This window comes from Anarrhichthys ocellatus, unplaced genomic scaffold (assembly GCF_004355925.1).
Source record: "Anarrhichthys ocellatus isolate YVR2014 unplaced genomic scaffold, GSC_Weel_1.0 scaffold38, whole genome shotgun sequence".
NCBI lineage: Eukaryota > Metazoa > Chordata > Actinopteri > Perciformes > Anarhichadidae > Anarrhichthys > Anarrhichthys ocellatus.
In genome coordinates, this window is record NW_022280068.1 from 3,846,323 (window position 1) to 3,865,002 (window position 18,680).

The 18,680-nt window shown below is 41.5% G+C and overlaps 1 protein-coding gene across 1 annotated transcript in view; it reads left to right on the forward strand.

The window, feature by feature from the left end:
- rptor (regulatory associated protein of MTOR, complex 1) overlaps positions 1 to 18,680 on the forward strand; it is a 177,898-nt gene that overhangs the window by 26,973 nt on the left and 132,245 nt on the right. Inside the window, 3 exon segments of the mRNA XM_031867108.1 lie at positions 13,700 to 13,858; positions 14,628 to 14,908; positions 17,287 to 17,306. Coding sequence (XP_031722968.1) covers positions 13,700 to 13,858; positions 14,628 to 14,908; positions 17,287 to 17,306 — 460 coding nt within the window.

Consider the following 18,680-nt stretch of genomic DNA (forward strand, 5'->3'; position numbering starts at 1 on the left):
GTGTGTGTGTGTGTGTGTGTGTGTGTGTGTGTGTGTGTGTGTGTGTGCCCTAAATAAAAACCCAAAGAAGAACCAGATAGATCTAGTTTCAGTTTCTCATCACACATGAGTTCTACCTGAATCAAAAGATACATGATCTTTGATGTGTAACCAAAAACAAACTACATTTCATGTCTGCATGTGCGTGTGTGTCCTAACTGCTCTTACAATGAGCCTTCTGTTCTGCTGTAGAGGTATAAATTACACGCAGATTACGCATGGCTTCAGAAAAAGTTTGTCCTTAGAGCCAGGGGAGTTTAAAATAATGTAATATGTCTGGCAACATTATTTGGAAAATATATGTTGTAAAGAAAAGTAGCTTCTGCCCAGCAGAAAATGGTTCTTGGCCAACATTAGAAGCTGATTTCATCGGTCAGCAAGGTGATCAAAAGGCCCCTGATAATTGTCTCAGAGTTGTCAAAACAGACATATTGCCACCTTGGTTTGATGTTCATAGAAAAAGTGGGATTGTGTTCCCAAAAATGAAAGCGAAAAGAAAAAAGGAGGGGGTATGCACAGGAAAAAGGGAGAGTACAGAGGAAGCCATTTATCACAGCCAATCCAAGAGAGCAGCCTGCATAATGAAGACAGATAGAGGCTCTAGCTGTCAACACGAGCAGCTTATCTCTGTATTAAGCAGTCCCACCATTAGGAACACACTGGGCACGTGTTAGGAGATTGATCTGGAGCATTTAGCGACTGGGTGGACACCCTAATTAGGCTGAGGTGTGACACCAGGACTAGTTCTCCCCTCCCAGTGGTGAAACAACCTTGTCGCTTCAGTCACAGGAGCAGAAATAGTCCTTTATCTCCATCTGTAAACTCAAGACAAACTCCTCATCAACTCCTCTCTCCCTTGCTTAAACAGCTTTCCTGTTACTTACCTTCTACATCTCTTCTTATAGCTTTGTTTTTACTAGTGCAGGGCCCATTCACGGCATGGCCACCGGGAGTGCGTGCCCGTTCGGAACGGGCCGCTTGCTTTGCAGGTGCAACCTTGTCGAGAACTGCTCGTTGACACCAGGGAAGTGAGGAAGATATGCATTATCTTACAGGATAATGTTGAGGTCAAATGGCACTACAGCCATCACAGTCCTTACCGCTGATTAGCTAATCCCCTTAAAGTCTTCACTGTAAAGTGTTCGAATAAAAGCAGCAGGTGTACATTTAAGCCCCCGCACTGATGCTTGAGTGGGCACTCAGATCAGCACAAAAGAAAGGCCGGCAGCCTTGTCTCTGTGGAGGGATGTTGGAAAGGGTCACAGAGCATGACTCACAGGACGATCTTTCTAATGTCTGAGTGTCCTTGGTGTCATGTGCTACTGTATTGATAGATATGGGGCTGTTTTGGCCTGTCAGAGAGAGGTCAGAGGTCAGGTACACAATAGTGTCCTCTGAGCTGGCAGGAATCCATCGTCTCACTGCGGATAATGGAACTTGGCGAGACACTTAATTTCCCATTGGCTGAAGGAGATTCATGCGGTGACCCTTTGCTCAGACCTCTCGACAGAGGGGAAGTAGGGAAAAGACCGGTTGGGTAAAGAGAATGATAAAAACAAAATAGTCATGGTAATGTAATGCAGATTATTTGCTATTCAGTGAGTATGGCCACATGGGCAGCAGTGCAGTTTCCGAACAAAATCAGCTAACTCTCCAAAAAGGATCCACTTTTGTGTTGAGTTCAACTTCGACATGCAAATTTGCCCCTCTGTCCAATAACAGTGCTGACAGTGGCAGAAAGTCCAGGCGCTATTATAGCCTATTAGTTGTGTTTCTTTTTTGTAAAGCCTGCTCTGCCGGGATATAAACTGCCCAACAGATGATTGTTTTCAGACGAGACAAGAGTCGACTGAATAAATACTTCTCTTGATTAAAATGTAAACTTATTGTTCTTTTAGCGACCACACTAGCTAGGATGTTTAAATGCCATTTAGAAGTTCCCCTCAAGACATGTTTTAATGTATCTAAAAATACGTGTTTGTGAGCTTGTAACTGGCAGTGGCTGACACAGCGTTAGTTGTTGTGAAACATACAATAATATCTAGTTGGATTTTTTGGTAGATCGTGGAAAGAAGCTCCAGGTTTACATCCAAAGACTGCACACACTGCCATGTTTGCTGTCGACATGTTCACTATGTTAAGGCAACTTTCAAGGTCTGCTCTGTGCTAGAGATTTGTGTATTACACAGAGATTGTATTTTTTTTTTTTTTGCCGTACCAAATCTAACTCGCCTGGGTCAATGTTGTAATTCCCAGTGTTTTAATCTAGTTCAGTATTTCGCTGTCTTTAAAATGTGTTTGACTTAATAAATGAGGCATTTGACAGAATAACTGGACAATGCTGTCGAATGAGTTTTTTGTTATCTAATATGGTTGTGACTCCTCTCCATCCTCTTCTCCTCTACCACCGGTTAAATGCATCACCTAATCCTCGCAGACGATCGGTTTTCAGGATGTTGGAAGCAGAGGACGATGATTACTTTCCTCTGGTCCCTCCCTTCACCCCTCCTTTTTCCTCTTCACCTTGTAGTTTTCTCATATCTCTCTCAACTTTGTCCTTCCTCCTTTTCACCCAATATTTGTTAGTCCAAACATCCCTCTCTGTCTGCTTTGTGCATTGTGACTAGAATCTCACACACACACACACACACACACACACACTCCTTTCATTATCAGCCCTTGACCAGTGGCTTCAAAATACAAAGTAAAGACCTTAACAATTTTGCTGACTTGGGCTTCCTTCTCATCTAAATTCATTTTAATTTCCTTTTTTGTCAGTCATGTGATGATAAACAAATAGGAAAACTGAAGCAATGTCTTAGGTCAAACTGAAATTCATGGGCAACATTAAGGATTCATCTACTAGCCTGACTCACCATAAACCCAGAAGTCAGCTGTTGCTTAACGGATTGTTGGCACAACATGAAACTTCAGGAGATGTAAAGAAGTGTCGACCCGATAACATATTATAGAGGTAGAGTTTTTCACTAATTTGCTTTTTGGACAAAACCTCTTGTTTGCTATCAGGTGATCAGAGAACCATAATGTTTATTTTTGAAGGAGATATCTGTGTCTTTAGGTGGGGTGGTTTGTAGTCCAACCTTTAGGTCCTCTGTCTCCTGAAAGGTTGGTCATTCTGCTTTTATAAACCATGTTCTTACACTTGTAAAGTAAACAAGCATTTTTGAGTCATAATGTGTACGTTCCTATTGTTAAGCTCCCTGGCAGATTGCATGTTCTTGTCATGTGTTGGACTTCAGTTCCATGATGTGTTGGCAGAAAATAGGACATGCCCTGTATTTAAATTTAAGCATCAGCAACCATTGTTTACCAAAGGTTAAGATGTGGTGTCTACAATGATGTTGTACAATGATGTGTTTGCGACACGTGCCATAATACTAAAGGTTATTGTAAAGTTTTCTCATAAGCATAAATAGTGAGTAACTTCTGTAAGTGGCGAGAGAGAGTGGTCACTCTTCCCGGTTTATTTCTGTGCTTTTTGTTCACAGCACACTCTCTCCTAAAGGTTAACAATGCACCAGTAGGTGTTTTATAATCTGCAATTCACATAGAACTTGGTGGCTTTTTTTATTTTTTTGTTTGGCTGGAGGTCATATAATATAAAATTGCAGAACAAGCTGGCCAGGGGTCTGTGAGGAATTTCCTGTGAATGCTTTAATGCTCTTTTCCTGACGTAACACAGTGCCAATCCAATAAAGTCATCTTGAGCCTTTTGCACTATGCCATTGCACTTAATGCATTATGAATGGAGCCTCCTGTGCAGCCATTACTCCAATGAATGGAGAGAAATGCTCTCGCGCTCATTGGTAACACTATAGCTGCATCTAAAAATGATAAATTAGAAAAATTAGATTTGATGATGTGGGAACTATTTTAATGATAGATTCCTCCTTCAGTTTTCCAGGAATAAGGCAGGAAGGTAGGAAATATACTTTAATGTCCATTTCCCAGTGTGGTAGGCCTCCGGGCAGGCGTGAGTGGAAGTGGGGGTGTTTAGTCCAGAGTCTCACACACACACACACACACACACACACACACACACACACACACACACACACACACACACACCCTCTTCCTCCTCCTGCATCGCTAGATGTTGCTGCCTATTGCCTTCTGACCTGAGGCCGGTGACCTCCCGTCCTGTCACATGATCCGGCCAAAATCACATAACATGGCGTCTCACAAGCAAACGTCCGTAGACTGTAGAGCGGCGCTATGTGATCACGACTCACCCACACATGATGGATGTCGCAGTTGTTGTGCCCAGGATTTATGAAGCGGTGACGAAACGTGTCATAACACCACTCCGCCCTGCAGAGAGAGAGTAGCCCTGACGTGCGATGTTAAGACGACTAGACCACCAAGTCGAATGTTATTATTGCGTCACACCACAACACGAGAGCCGTACAGGCAGCAACATCGCGGAGCTACTAATAACTTAACCTGGAGGAATGGGACATAGTGACTGACAACTTTACTTAATGCACTTTAGTTCACATGATGTTTATGGCATCTACTTGTAAGTTAAGAGTGGTCAGTGACAAAATAAGAAAATAATACATGTTTCATTTTCAAATTAATTTATGGCAAGTGCATTTTAGTAAAACGTCTAAGGCGTCTACCATTCGCGTTTGTATTCGATCTTGTCGTGCGAAAAGCATAAGGCTGGACATTAGACGGGTAGGTCTGTAATGTAGAGTTGTTGGATCAACAATCTGGCTTGTAACTTGATTGACATTAACATTGTCCTTCAGTAGCTATGATCAAAGTGCTCTTCAGCGGCACACTGAGCACCAGATTGCTCCAGTGCAGATATGTCGAGTAGCGTTAGAGGATTCCAGGACACCATGAGTTACCAGTTTGTAATAGCCCTGTATTCAAATATAAGGTGAACAGAATATCAAAAACATCTCTCAATACAAAACACTGACTGCAGCCCGTTGACTGTTACTTAATAAAGTCTTTTGTCAGTGTAGACGGAGACTTTTCCTCAGGTGATGACGCATGCTGAGCCATTGATACTGTGAGTGGGAGTGACACTAAGGAAACACACATAGGCACATATTACAAATACACTTGCATAGTAAAGAGAAAAATAAACAATGAACAAATACACACAAACAGGCACAGACTTGAAAATGTGTGTGTTGTAGCTGTATTCATTCTGCAGGTGTGTGTGTGTGTGTGTGTGTGTGTGTGTGTGCGTCGGTGACAGAACTCCTACCACACTCCAGATGACCCCTGGTATTGAGAAAATGCATCCTTTACTGGAGCAATGACTTGACAGAGTTCCTCTGTGTGCCTAGTGTCATTTATCCTATTCACTATATTGTTGTATTAATAAATCACTACTCTAACTCCTTAGCTTATTCATTCTTTCAGAAAGTGACTTTATTATGCATACCATGTACAGGCAGCTGTAGGATGAGCCCTTTGAAATCAGGACTCTGGGTGATAATGAAAAGATTTTAATAGAACTTAAATTTGACTCGGTCGATCCCCTGACTAGAAGTACATAGACACACACTGTCACGACATCACAGACAGAGACAGCAGCAGTCCCTAAGCTCTGTTTCCAGGCTAATGGTTTGTGGCCCGCTTGCCCGCTCCAATCCTTCCGCAATCACCTACTGGTGTAACTCTCCCTACAGGTGCCTGGAAATGAGGGCAGCAGTTGATTAGAGCAGAGGAGAGCTCTGTAATAAGCAGCCGACTGTGGGACAAGAATAGCTGCTTCAGTGCATCAATTGGACCGCAGGTTACTGACACTTTGAGTATTTCCACCAGCACTTCAAGAAAAATTAAACATCTAATGTGTGCCCTTCTAGTAGTAGTATAATTGTGTGAAAATTCAAAAATCTATTACATGTGTATGTATTTTGGATATTGAGATGAGCTCACCTGACCTCGTCTGACCCGCAGACTTGTGACAGAAAACTAGGGATGCCCCCCGAAACCCGGTTCTAAGTGGGAACCGTCTCTAAATGAGTAAAACCCAGAGTATGGATAAGGTCAGGAGTTAACAGTTCTGCTATCGGTACTTTATAGGTTACAGAGTGAGATAGCAGCACAACAAACCTCCTCACTCTGTCTCTGTGCCTGTTTGCACGAGGGGCGGAGTCTCACACACACACACACTCACTTTAACTTTTTTTTACTTTAGCTAATTGTTTAGCTGCAAATGTATTTTAAAGATTTTGGAACTTCTTGTATTGCTGCTCAAAACAGACTATTCGTATACATACTAGAATAATAAAGCAAAGTTAATTGTCTTCTTACAATATAATCAAAGAGAACCATTAAGAGTACCGATAAGAAACCAAACTGATAAGCAGTATCAATATGAGTACTAATATCGCTAAAATCCTAAAGATACCCTTCCCGACAGAAAACATAGTATTTTTTTTATAAAAAGCTTAATGTGTCACATTGTAATGAAAACAGACTTGGCAAATAAATCATGACGGACATCAAAGAGATGGAAAGTGAGCGTAGAAGAACACATCAGATCTGTGTGAAACTGAGCTATTGCTGCATGTTTTATCTAATATGTTAGAGCCAAAACAAAAGATAAAGTGTCAAAGACATATTCTGAGTGTTCTAAATGGCTTGCTTAGAGCTCTCCCCCCCAGATATGGTAAAATGACTACATTTCAAATACACACACACACACGCACACACCTGGGAGAGCTGCTGGGAACTCGGCTTTTAATTGGACTGGTGCTTTAGAGGTCTCTCTGCCCCTTCTCTATCACACACATGTACACTACATACACAAAAACAAGCACACACAACATGTTCACAGAGCTTTTAATCTAATACAGCCTATTAAAGCCTCCAGGATCTGGTACTGAATCAGTCGCGTATGTCCACTGTGAACATATTACAGCCTCATTTGTTTTGTGCTTTTTATCAGTTTTGGTGTCTGTAATGATTCTGAAATATGTGCTGAATGCGTATTTTTCAGAAAGCTGAATTTTTGGTTGTGAATAATGAGCCACAGGACATAGTGTGGATATAAATAGAGGGGCATGATGTGACTAAGGTCCCTGACCTGATTTGAACACAGGACTTAAAGGTAATATATGCAACATTTTTCCATCAAAATGTCTAAAAACAACTAAACCTATGTTGTATATGTTGTTAAGTTGTGTACTGAGATTGTCTCAAACAATATTCCTACCGAAAAGAAATCTGTAAATTTGTTCAATTTAGCGGTGTGTTTCATTTGGTCACCTGCTAATGGCGTCATTACCCCTCTAGCCCCTCTAGTTGCTCTAACTTCTGGGGAAACACCAGATCATACCTCAGTTAAATAGTTACACATGTACACAAGTAGGTTTTCTGCCATACAGCATACCTTTTCATTAATCGCATGCCATTTTACAATGCAGTAATCCAGCAGTGACTTAACTTATTGAAATATATCAATAAATTAAGTTAAGGGGCATGGGGGTGTGATTGGATGTGTAAAGGAAATGTCAGTAGAGGAAGGGAAGGCTGCATGAAAGCATGCAATGTCATACAAGTTTAAAGGAAGTGAGTTTTGTTACCATCAGAAGAGAGGAAGCCTCATAAAAAACCAAAGTCTGAAAAATGGAGGGAGATTTGAGAGGAAGGGTGCGTTTCAATAGTTTTCAATAAGTCATATGATACAGTTTCTTCACTCGTGTTTGAAGCTATTTGTATTTGAAATCTTTTTTTTGTATTATCTCATCCTGTTTAACGTACAGTACACAAGTACTTAGTGTATTTGGACCTTCTGCCAGTTACATAACCCATGTCACTTAGTCAGCTGTGGCAGCAGTGTTCTGACTCCTGCTGCTCGCTTCCAGCATCAGACTCGTCTCAAACACAAGAACAGATGAAGAAAACATTAAGTCGTGAGTGTTTCTGTACCGTTACATATCCAACATTTGGAACGCGTGATGCCTTTACAAAGTATCAGGGGGTCAATTTGTTCTTTTCTTGACATCATTTAACTTATTCAAATCTCTCTGTGGTGTTTTGACTGCAACTCCTCAGAAGTGCAAGCATTCATGCCTCTAAATCCACCGTTTTGGGACTGATAAATGGTTGAATGGGTAACATAGTCAGGAGGCGTGCTGGCAGAAGAAAGGAGACGTGTCATCGCTCCCTCTGCTCCATCCGACCTGCTGTGAACTGACTCAGCCGGACACACTGGCCCCAGCGGGACTGCTGTAACTGGGGAAACGACTACCGCCACACAGGCCTGCTATTTATCAGACTGGCTTTCTCAGCTAAATTTGAATAAGTATACTTTATTGATCCCTGTGGAGAAGCTGTCTTTTTGCTCGCCTCCTTTCCAGATCAGATTGCTTTGCTGACTGCAGATTAGTATTGTTGGAATATGTGAGGTTTCATTTCATACCTTGCTATCATAAATCCCCAAGCTATATACTTTTTTTAATGAGATTGAGCAAATGGAGAGAAAGCCTCTCCATTTCTGTCAGTCTTATGTATTTTCCCTCCATGTCTTCATTTTGCTCTCTTTTCCTCTGGTGTATCTCACATCTAAACAAGCCCAGTGTTACAGGTTGGTTGGTGACTGAGAGACCAGCAGTTGACCTCTCTTTGACAACAAGTGGCCGATGCTGTCATCCAAGTTAACATTTAAGTTTTAGTTTTTTTTTTACCTTCAGCTTAAAAAGATTGCCTGCATTCAATTAAGCTAAATTCCCTATTACATTGCATACTTCAAGGTTATTAAAACATTCAAGTTTACAAGGTTATTTATTGTCATTGTACAACAGGGTTGCACAACAAAATGCAGGTCTTAGTCACATTTTGTAACATGAGAAAAACGCATACACGCACGCACGCACGGACAACAAAAACCCTATAATATAAGAATTAAGGAGCCTCACAGCCTAAAAAAGAAAGGAGCTGCTCTGAAGTTGTGTGGTATCCCAGCTGATACTTCTGTTTCTCTTGTCAGATGGCAGCAGGGTGTGGCTGGGTGGGTATTGTTTTTTTAATATCTTTTGGGCTCTTAGCAGGCACCTCTTCTGACCAATATCACTGATGCTCAGTAGATGGGTACCAATGATGTTCTGTGCGGGTTTAATCTCCTGCTGTAGAGCCCTCCTGTCCTGGGTCGTGCACATCCCGTGACGGATTGTAATGTTTCCAGTCAGAAAACATTACAAACTGGCATTTATTCCACTGTCATAAATGTTGATACATAATGTTGATGATCATATTTCGTAGTTCGGAGACAGCCATCAAAGTAGTAGTTTTCCATGGAAGTCTCCAAATGAAGAATGTATGTCCACAGGCGGATTTTACCTTTAAATAAATAAGTACTCTGTCACAATGGTAACTCTAAATGTTTCTAACTTGCGTATCAATTCTAGTTGTTTGATGTCACCACAGACATTGTGTTGTCTAAAATGTAGCCTGATGTGTGTGACAGCCAGAGAGGCTCCAACTGGACCTTACGACTTAACAGTCCGTATTTTAATTGCATTCTGAATGCTTACGGTATTTTGAAAAGGTCGCCTGTTCTCAGGATGTGACACGATGATAAATGGCGACGGAGCGAGCACAGAGCACACCTTTAGAAAGAGTTTGTTTCCAGTGGCCTTGATGGATATCATGGAGCTGTTTTATATTGGTGGTGTGAGGTAAAGAAGCGACAGGTAGACGGCTATAGATTGCATCAACCTCTTGAGGAAGGTGGTCCCCACAGGAGGCTGGAGCTCCCCCCTCAGGTCAAGGCGGTTAATGTTAGGAGATGAGTCAAGTCACACACACTCAAGCCTCCTTCTCCCAGAATATTGTGATTGGTTTCCTCCATCACTGCAGGTCCCTCAGTAACACCATTATGCCATTCAGATACCACTTGATATCGTCGGAACGAGTGCTGCGTCTCTTGGCATTCAGATGCTCCGATCTGATTATGCCCAAATTGAATCAGCCTGTCAGCTCTGCTATCACACTGCAACTCAAAACTCATGTAGGTACGGGAAGCTGAAATATGGCATCTTTGATCAAGGTCTGTTCAGCTTGGCCTCTGTAGGATGTGTTATATTAAGAACAAAAAGCAAGTGATAGTTTTATTCCGCAAATCAGGATTAATAACGAGCATCATTTAAATAATGATCACACAGCTGTAGCATTTAAACAGCAGGATCATAAATTACTGTATAGCTCAAAGAGTCATAAATACAGCCTTGATGGCTACAAATCTGTTGTTCTATCAATTCTATGCATTGGACACAGGGAAGACTGACTCTTACAAGACGGTTTGTTCTTGGTATACATTGTATACTGTCAATTCTCAAATAATCTCAAACTAGAGACCATCTTTCGATGTGATCACACGGGCAGATACGCCAAATCGATCCAGGGACCCAAGTGTGTGTGTGTGGGGGGGGGGAATAGCTCTTTCCCCACTTCCTACCCCCATACATCCGGGGCCTTTGCCCGTGGCCACACACGTCTTTGAACTTTGCCTTCATTTTAACCTCAACTACACACATGTACATATTTAGGATGCCGAATAGGGTCGGGGTGTATAGTTGAGGGGCCAATGGCCCCATCCCCACTTCCTGCCCCCCTTGCTCAGACCGCGCCCATCTCTAAACTCAGCTTTCATTTTGGTTTTAACTACACACCTGTAAAGTTTCATGACTACATCTTGCAATGTACTCAAAATCCCTCCTGGGGTAGTTCCCGCTTTTGGAAATGACTGAAAAGTGTACATTATATTGAATTTATCAAGGAAATGTTGAGTTTTTGAATGGAGATGGATCAGATAAGAGGGCATATTCATAATTAATTTGATAAAATATACTTATCTTATAAAACGGATGAATTCAAATATAGACCTGTATCCTATGTGAGCATTTCAAATAAAAGTTTTATTGCATTTAAGATAAAAGAGCATCATTTTTGTTGTATTTAATTGTTTTTTTAAGCTTTTGTGTTCATTCCTATTATCACAGTTGGATTTGACGGATAGACTGTTCTCTCAAAACTGTCGTGATTCAAGGCTGTGTCTTTGTCTTGTTGTTTTTCATCAGTTTGAGAAGTTGGAAGTTTTGCAAGTTGAGGTTAAAATATGGCTTCTCCTGTGATTCAAAGCCATTTGTCAGGAGGCCGGCTGTTTAGTAAAAGGCATGTTAGTTATGTAACAGAAGGGCCTTGGTGAGTGTGATAATGATTCAGACTGGTCTAACCGGGTGCTTTTCTGTTGCATAACTAGTTGACACCTCTATGTCCCTTCCATACACACACACACACACACACACACACACACACACACACACACACACACTACTTCATTTAATGAAGCGAAGGAACACAAACAATGCACACGTCCTCCGTCTCCCACTCTTACTCATTTACAATTTCTCGAGCAGCTTATCCACACACACACACACACACACACACACACGGGTACAGGCATGAGTATCACGCTGACTTGACTCTTGTAAAATCACTGAAACTGGTGAAGTATGATCTCAAGTAAGAAGTAACAAGTTGACAGCAGTAGAGCAACAAGTAGCAGCACCTAAAAGTCAGCGTTCTGTGTTTTTGTGTTTGTTTATGTGTAGAGTATCTGCTTCAAATGTTCACTCAAAAAGCGCTGCTCTGCCTGATTTGTAAAACAGAATTATACAAGAGATTTGCACTACTGGTACTATATGTTATATCCTTCACAACAGCTTGTTTAAAGTTCACACTCTGACGTGTAAAAGTGTCCTTGTTTACCCTCAAATTACACTTGCTTTTGTTACATTTCAGTTTCTTCTTAAGACCAACTATCCTACTAAAGCTATCAGCCTGTTGTTTGAAGTCTGGAGTTTTTCAGCTAAAATCATTATTTTTTTAAAAAAATGTTTCGGCTTTTAAAAGGTTTGACATCTTTCAAAGCACAACGTCTTTGTATCAGTCAACATAATATTGGATCATTGCAAACAAAATGTCTCCATCAGCTCTGCCAGCTCCATTTAGTCACCTCATAAATGAGTCAGATCCATATTTTTGGGCTGCTCAAACAGAGTGCTTAAAACCTCCAAGAAACAAACAGCTTAACAGAATGTGTAACAATGTAGTTTATTGGTGAAATATTTAGAGACATGGCCTTTTAGGTAACTGTATTGTACATAATTTAGGATTTCACAGTGGTACCTAGTAATGAATACAGATTGGTGGCAAATTTATGGAAAAACCAACCTTAATTTAAGTATTTTGAAAAGGTTTTCTTCATTGCTTCTTGTCCTTTAGTCTCCAATCTGAAGAACTCTACAGGAGGGATCAACAACATTCTTCCTAATAATCTTCCTTCATTTGGTGTTTTTTAACCGTGGTACCAAATTTGTACATACTTTGTGTCATTGTCTGTTATGCAGTTTTAAATTCCAGTTCAGTGCTGCTGAATGAGTCTTTTCAGTTTGGCAGAGGGTTGCTTTCTCCTCTGTTGTTTACTTGAATTTTCGGATATCTGAGCAAGAAAAACATCTTATTCGCCTCTTAGCTGCATGCAGGTCAGCTTGACATGTCAAGCTGTGAACCTTACTCACCACCTGACCAACAATTAATCTCATACTGTACCGTTCAACTTAAGAATTTATAAATAATGTGATGTGTCAAAAATAAAAATAAAATCTTTTTTTTTTTCTTTATATTGTAGAGCCATGGTTAAAGTGTAAACCAGGACCATTGTCCTCAAAGAAAGTTGGTTCTCCTGCCTGTTTCTGAGTCGTTGATCATTGAAATGACTGTTATTAAATTAAGCAGCAGAAAGAATCAGAACCGTTTATTGCCAAGTACGTTACACATACAAGGTATTTGAGTTGGTGAATGGTGCATAACAATAAACACAGTGCAATAATAATAATTAACTTTTAGGTAAAAGGTGGTGGTTACACTGTAATTACTGTGTAATTAGCACTCAGAAAATGTGTGAAAAAGAAAACGGCGATTGACATAAAGGCACTGTGTCTCTAGTCGTGTAGAGATCCGTTTCACAAACATTTAAAAATAGAAAAATATTAAAATTTTCAATAAAATATGGTAAACAAACGGATAGTAGTACGTTAAAACAAGTATATTATAAAAGCAGCAAGTGTATTTTATAATAGAAAGGATGTGCGAGCAGTGTGTTTATGTAGGACACAGTTGGATCACGCTGACGTATCCTCTCATAATAAGCCTTGTGATGCACACACCATGAAGAATGTAAAGAACACATTGGAAGATCCCTGTCTCATAGATGTTTGTACTCTTCCAAGCATTTCTCTTTTCCCGTGGCATTATTTGCTGTATTTGCTGTATGTTCACATTCATTTAAACGCCACCAATACCAGCAGGTTTTTGCATCATTCAACATGATGAATAGGGATGTAATGCTTGGTCTGCTCTTCTCTGATGATTAGCAGGCATGATAGGTCGATGTGTAAATATGTTGTATGATTAGTTGTTAAACACTTTTATTAAGACGCCTTTTGCTATCTGAGCACAGTGGCCAAATGTTAATATGGAATGGAAAACACTCCTTCACATAAAGTCAAGCTTGTTAGATAGAACGTAGTTCCAACTTCTGTATGTGTCAGTTTTAGATGTAAACCGATCATGCTGACACCTTCCTCTCTTCCTCCCTGTTTTCCAGGCGCGTTACAAACAGAGTCTGGACCCCACGGTGGACGAGGTGAAGAAGCTGTGCACGTCGCTGAGACGCAACGCCAAAGAGGAGCGAGTCCTCTTCCACTACAACGGCCACGGGGTGCCACGGCCCACTGTCAACGGAGAGATCTGGGTTTTTAATAAGGTACCACACACACACACACACAAACAAGAAATATGCTCTCACATTCATATACAGTAGCCGTGGACTTCTAGACCTTTACTGCCACAAGGTTCCAAGGAAAACTTAATCATCTGTTGCTGGGATGCTATATGCTGTGTTTACAGTGAGCGGGATTAAAGGGACTCATGGACCAGGCTCGCGTTTGTGACATCTCAAGATATAAACAGCGTCCTCCTCGGTTTAGCTGTAAGGTTAGCTAGCTCAGTGGTGCTAGGTGAGCTAGCAGTATCTGTTAGCTATCGTCCATAAATAGTCATTCCTTTGGAGCATCAGTTGATTTCGCAATGTAATTATGAACACAAACAGTTCAATCGGGAAGAGAAAATCACAACATGAAGTAAAATGAATAAAACTCCACCCACATTTTACCCCTTATACTTATTCCTTTTCCTTTAAAATTACTCTCTGGCTGCTGAAACATGGGGGGGGGGGGGGGGGTTTGGTGTTACAGCAATGTCTGGAAAGTAGTGGGAGAAACAAAAAGCATAGGGTATAACACCTGTATAGCATCAAGATTATTAGTTTTATTACTCATTGTCTCTGTCTCTGTATGTTTCTGACCATCTCACCCTCCCTCATTATATTTTTCTCTTTTCAACTATTTCTCTCCCCCTATCTTCTGCTCAAGCTCTTCATCAAACAGATGACTGGTTAATAATTAAACACAAATCTATAAAATGTGAGTTTTCAGCAACAACATCTCATCTCTCTCCCTCTTTTTCTCTTTCAGAACTACACCCAGTACATCCCGCTGTCCATCTACGACCTGCAGACGTGGATGGGGAGCCCGTCCATTTTTGTCTACGACTGCTCCAACGCGGGAATCATTGTCAAGTCCTTTAAACAGTTCGCCCTGCAGAGAGAGCAGGAACTGGAGGTGGGCAGCTGCACCGACAACACACACTCGTGGTTTACGGCATGTCACAACACAGCAGCCATGAAATTGTAGTCGGGTTGTAATAACAAAACAAACACGCACTGTGTGCAGGCAAACAGGGTGAAACAAACCGAGTTATTCACTGAAAAGTGGGAGATTTCTCTATTGCGTGGGCGCACACACACACATACTTATACTGTATTGATAAAGGAGACCTAAGTGTTGTCAGTGAGTGTCCAGTCATGATCCTGAATCCTCTCTATGAAAAATACAGGATGTCATCAGTGCTGCGATTCAGCTAATCAAATGGGCAGGTGGCTCTAAATTGAGTTTTGGTTTAGTCTGGCAAATACACACACACACCCTATCAAACAGATACATACCTCTTCCAGCCCCAGTCCCTTCACCGCTTCATCTTTTTATTACGTTTTCTCTCCCTTTCTCCCTCCCAGCTATGGAATGTTATGTGAATCCCTAATGAGATTGCACTGTCATTCATCTCAGTTATTCATGTGGAAGTTTCAGCCAGGCTGGGGAGGGAGGGAGAGGGAGAGAGGGAGAGAGAGAGAGAGAGAGAGAGAGAGAGCGAGCCGAGGGGGAGGTAACGGGCCGAGGGGGAGGTAACGGGCCGAGGTGGAGGTACAGCGAGCTGCTGTGTTACCTGTTAAAGTAAAGGTGAAGGCAGCATCTAAACTGCTGAGTTGCCGCAGTGTTCGACAGAGTTCGTCTCTCCATCTTCAGCTCGTTCTGCTCTTTCTGTTAGCAGTTTGTAACGGGTCAAAATCACTGCTCTTATTTTGCCAATTATCAAGATTTCTTTAACTGCTTTCAGGAAACAAAAGTAATTAATTGTGCCTTTGACAATATCTTTTGAGTTTGGTCATTTTTGATTCTATATTTTTATTCTTGACATGGTTTATATTTGAAAACAATAATTTCTTCTTTTCTTTCCTTATGGAGGGGTTTATCCTGTTTCCGGTTCTTTGAATCGAAGACACATGGTTCTTTTTGAAATTGTATACTATTATACTTTTCGTTTGAGTTTTTATCATTGAAATGTGTTTGTGGCAGCTCACCTGTCACTGAAGTAGAGAGAGGTGGCAAAACGGTAAGGGTTGGAGTGAAATCACTTTGACTGATACAGTTTTTCATTCAATATTCCTGGAACTATACTTTAGAATCTCTCTACAAAAACACATTTAAAAGGCAAAATATATTTTTATTTTTTTATTACTATTCGAATATGTATTCAAATGATAGAGTATTATATATTTGTTTACAGCCCTGCAGTAAAATCACTGGCTGGGCCCAGTGGCACCATGGCAAGCTTTAAGAATAACTACATAGAAATAGACAATCATCTCACTAATGGTCCAGTTTACTTATGTATGTCATAGGCATCAGCATTAAATTGAGACAGTTTCATAACCAAAAAAAGTTCTTCGAAGTCACTTTAAAGGTGGGAGCGTGAGGGTCTAACTTTAGTGTTTTGTTGGTGATGTAAAGAGGGGAAGTGCCCCAGATAAATGCAGAGGGAAGTTGCATAACATCCATAAGGAATTCCACTTTTCCACCTGAGTGCTTGCACTTCTCACCACCTCACACAGGAAGTGTATAATGGGGGGGAGGTAATGGAAAGATAAAGAGAGAGGCGATGCCTTCCAGAGGCTTTTTAATCATACAGGATATAATCCAAGCAGGGAGTCCCCCACCTTGCCAACACACTCCTGCACCTGCATCCCTCTGTCGCGACATGACACACACACCCCCCCCCCCCCCGCACACACACACTTTGTCAGCCACTTTTAAATAGACACACTTGCAGGGTGAACACGATTCACATAGCACGACAGGCCTGATCTCACCAGGGATTATTATTTGGAGATGCAGATGAAGACCAGAACATGTAGATGACGGCTGAAGGGAGGAGGAGGAGGAGGAGGTGTTTTATCACTCCTCCACACCATATCAACCTCCTCCTGCAGTCCATTCATTCAGTTAGTCAGTTGGTTAGTGTGTGTGGGTGGGTTGGGGGTTGTCTGCTCTGAGTGCTCTATTATAGGGCCACCTGCTTCCTTTTAAATATCTAATCACTTCCTGCGTGCACTCAGCAAACATGTTCACTGCATTAGCTGCAGGGCTTAAAGAGATGAGCATGTATACTGCACCCTGCAGCACTCACAGCTACGACACACTGGACTGTGAGAGCTTGTGTGTGGGTGTGTGTGGTTCGTTTGTGTGTGTGTGTGTTTTACAGCTTAGATGTTTGTGTTGGTGGCGTTTCCAGGATGCTCACATCAAGCCTCCATCAGCTCCTTCTATCATATTAATGAATAATTAATGCTAAGGCTGTATAATGTATTGCTCAAATAGAGTTGCATTTTGGTCGCTGTCAGTGCACGTGCATGACTGCATGTGATTATTTTTCCATCCGAATCTCCCCCCCCCCCCGTAATATTAGTCTCATCAATTAGTGTCACTTTTTAAAAAGAAAGGAATTCTCAGCATTTAGATCACACCCTGGTATTCCCAGTGGAAAAGAACGCTGTCATGGTGATTTTCATGGTAATTTGCGAGATTACAGTATGCTAATGTAATAATTACAGTGGACGCTTGGCATTAATCAGCTTCTGTTGGCAATGTTGTCGTCGTATTTACCGTTCGGATTACTGTGGCGTGCCGTCCCCCACTTGATTCATGGTTTCTTTCAAGAGACAATGTTCTTCTTAGGTTGACATGACGAGAGGCTTTAGAAACGCACGCTGCTTTGTTTGTGGTGTCTGCCTCTGCGCACGATTCCACATTTTCCTCATTGGAGGAGGGAGGGAGGGAGGGAGGGAGATTGGCACAGCTCCATCTGCACGGAAACATGAAGGCAGCCACTCACGCCTGCAAGCATTTCAAAGAGAAAAAAAATATGCATGTTGATAGAAAAAAAGACACTTGCACATTTACACACGTCCACCGACCCTCCCCATTCATTAAGACTATTCTCCTGTATTTTTAATATTATGATTTATTCATGTGTGTGCAGAGCTTCTTATAGAAGCGTTTCCTTAAGTACATAATGTCTCACACTGAGATCTGAGCTTCAGCTGCTGCTGCCTTTTTCCCGCCACTTATTATAGAGTCAGCTAATGAGTTGTTGGACTAGCAGAGAGCAGGATGGCTGAGCAGTATATACAGGAGTAGGGAGGCATTACACAAATCTACAGTGCCTCCACACAAGCCACTTTTTGCAGTTTGATTAGCTTAACTGGAAACCTTTTTGAACATTTGAATCAGGTCACGGCATTTTTATGAAATGATGCTTTCTTTACTTTTTTTGTTGCTTTTTTTATCAAAGTGAATTTTCAAGATCTACAGTAGAAATGGCACATTTTCTTGTTCTGTTTCCTGTTTTGATCCGGGCTGCCTGCTGGATCTCTTGTTGTATTTGTTTTCTTGTCTCTTCCTCCAATTGGCTCGACTCGCCCTCTGGATGCAGAAAGACGAGGACGTCCCCTCAGTGCTTGCCTCGGGTAGTGGGGGTTTACCCCAACTTGCATCAGATGCTGAGCTGCAACACACAGCGCACTGGGAGGCCAAAGGAATAGTTTCCATTCAGGAGCTTTGTTGTGTCACTGCTGTGGTTGTGTTTTGGTTGTTTTGGTGGGTCTACTTTATATGAAAGTAGTGCTCATGTGCTTGTCTGTGTTCGTTCACATGTGCATCATGATTACATGATCGCATGTGTTCTTTTGACAGTGTACATTGATTGCCAGGGCTTTTAGTGTACTCTAGCGCACTCTATGCCAGACGGTTTGAAGATGTCGCACACTCTCTCTCCTTCTGCTCAGCCTTCGTGCCTGTAGCCCCAAAAGTGTTTGCAAACACAGAAAGAGTTTTAGCACTTGAAACCGAATT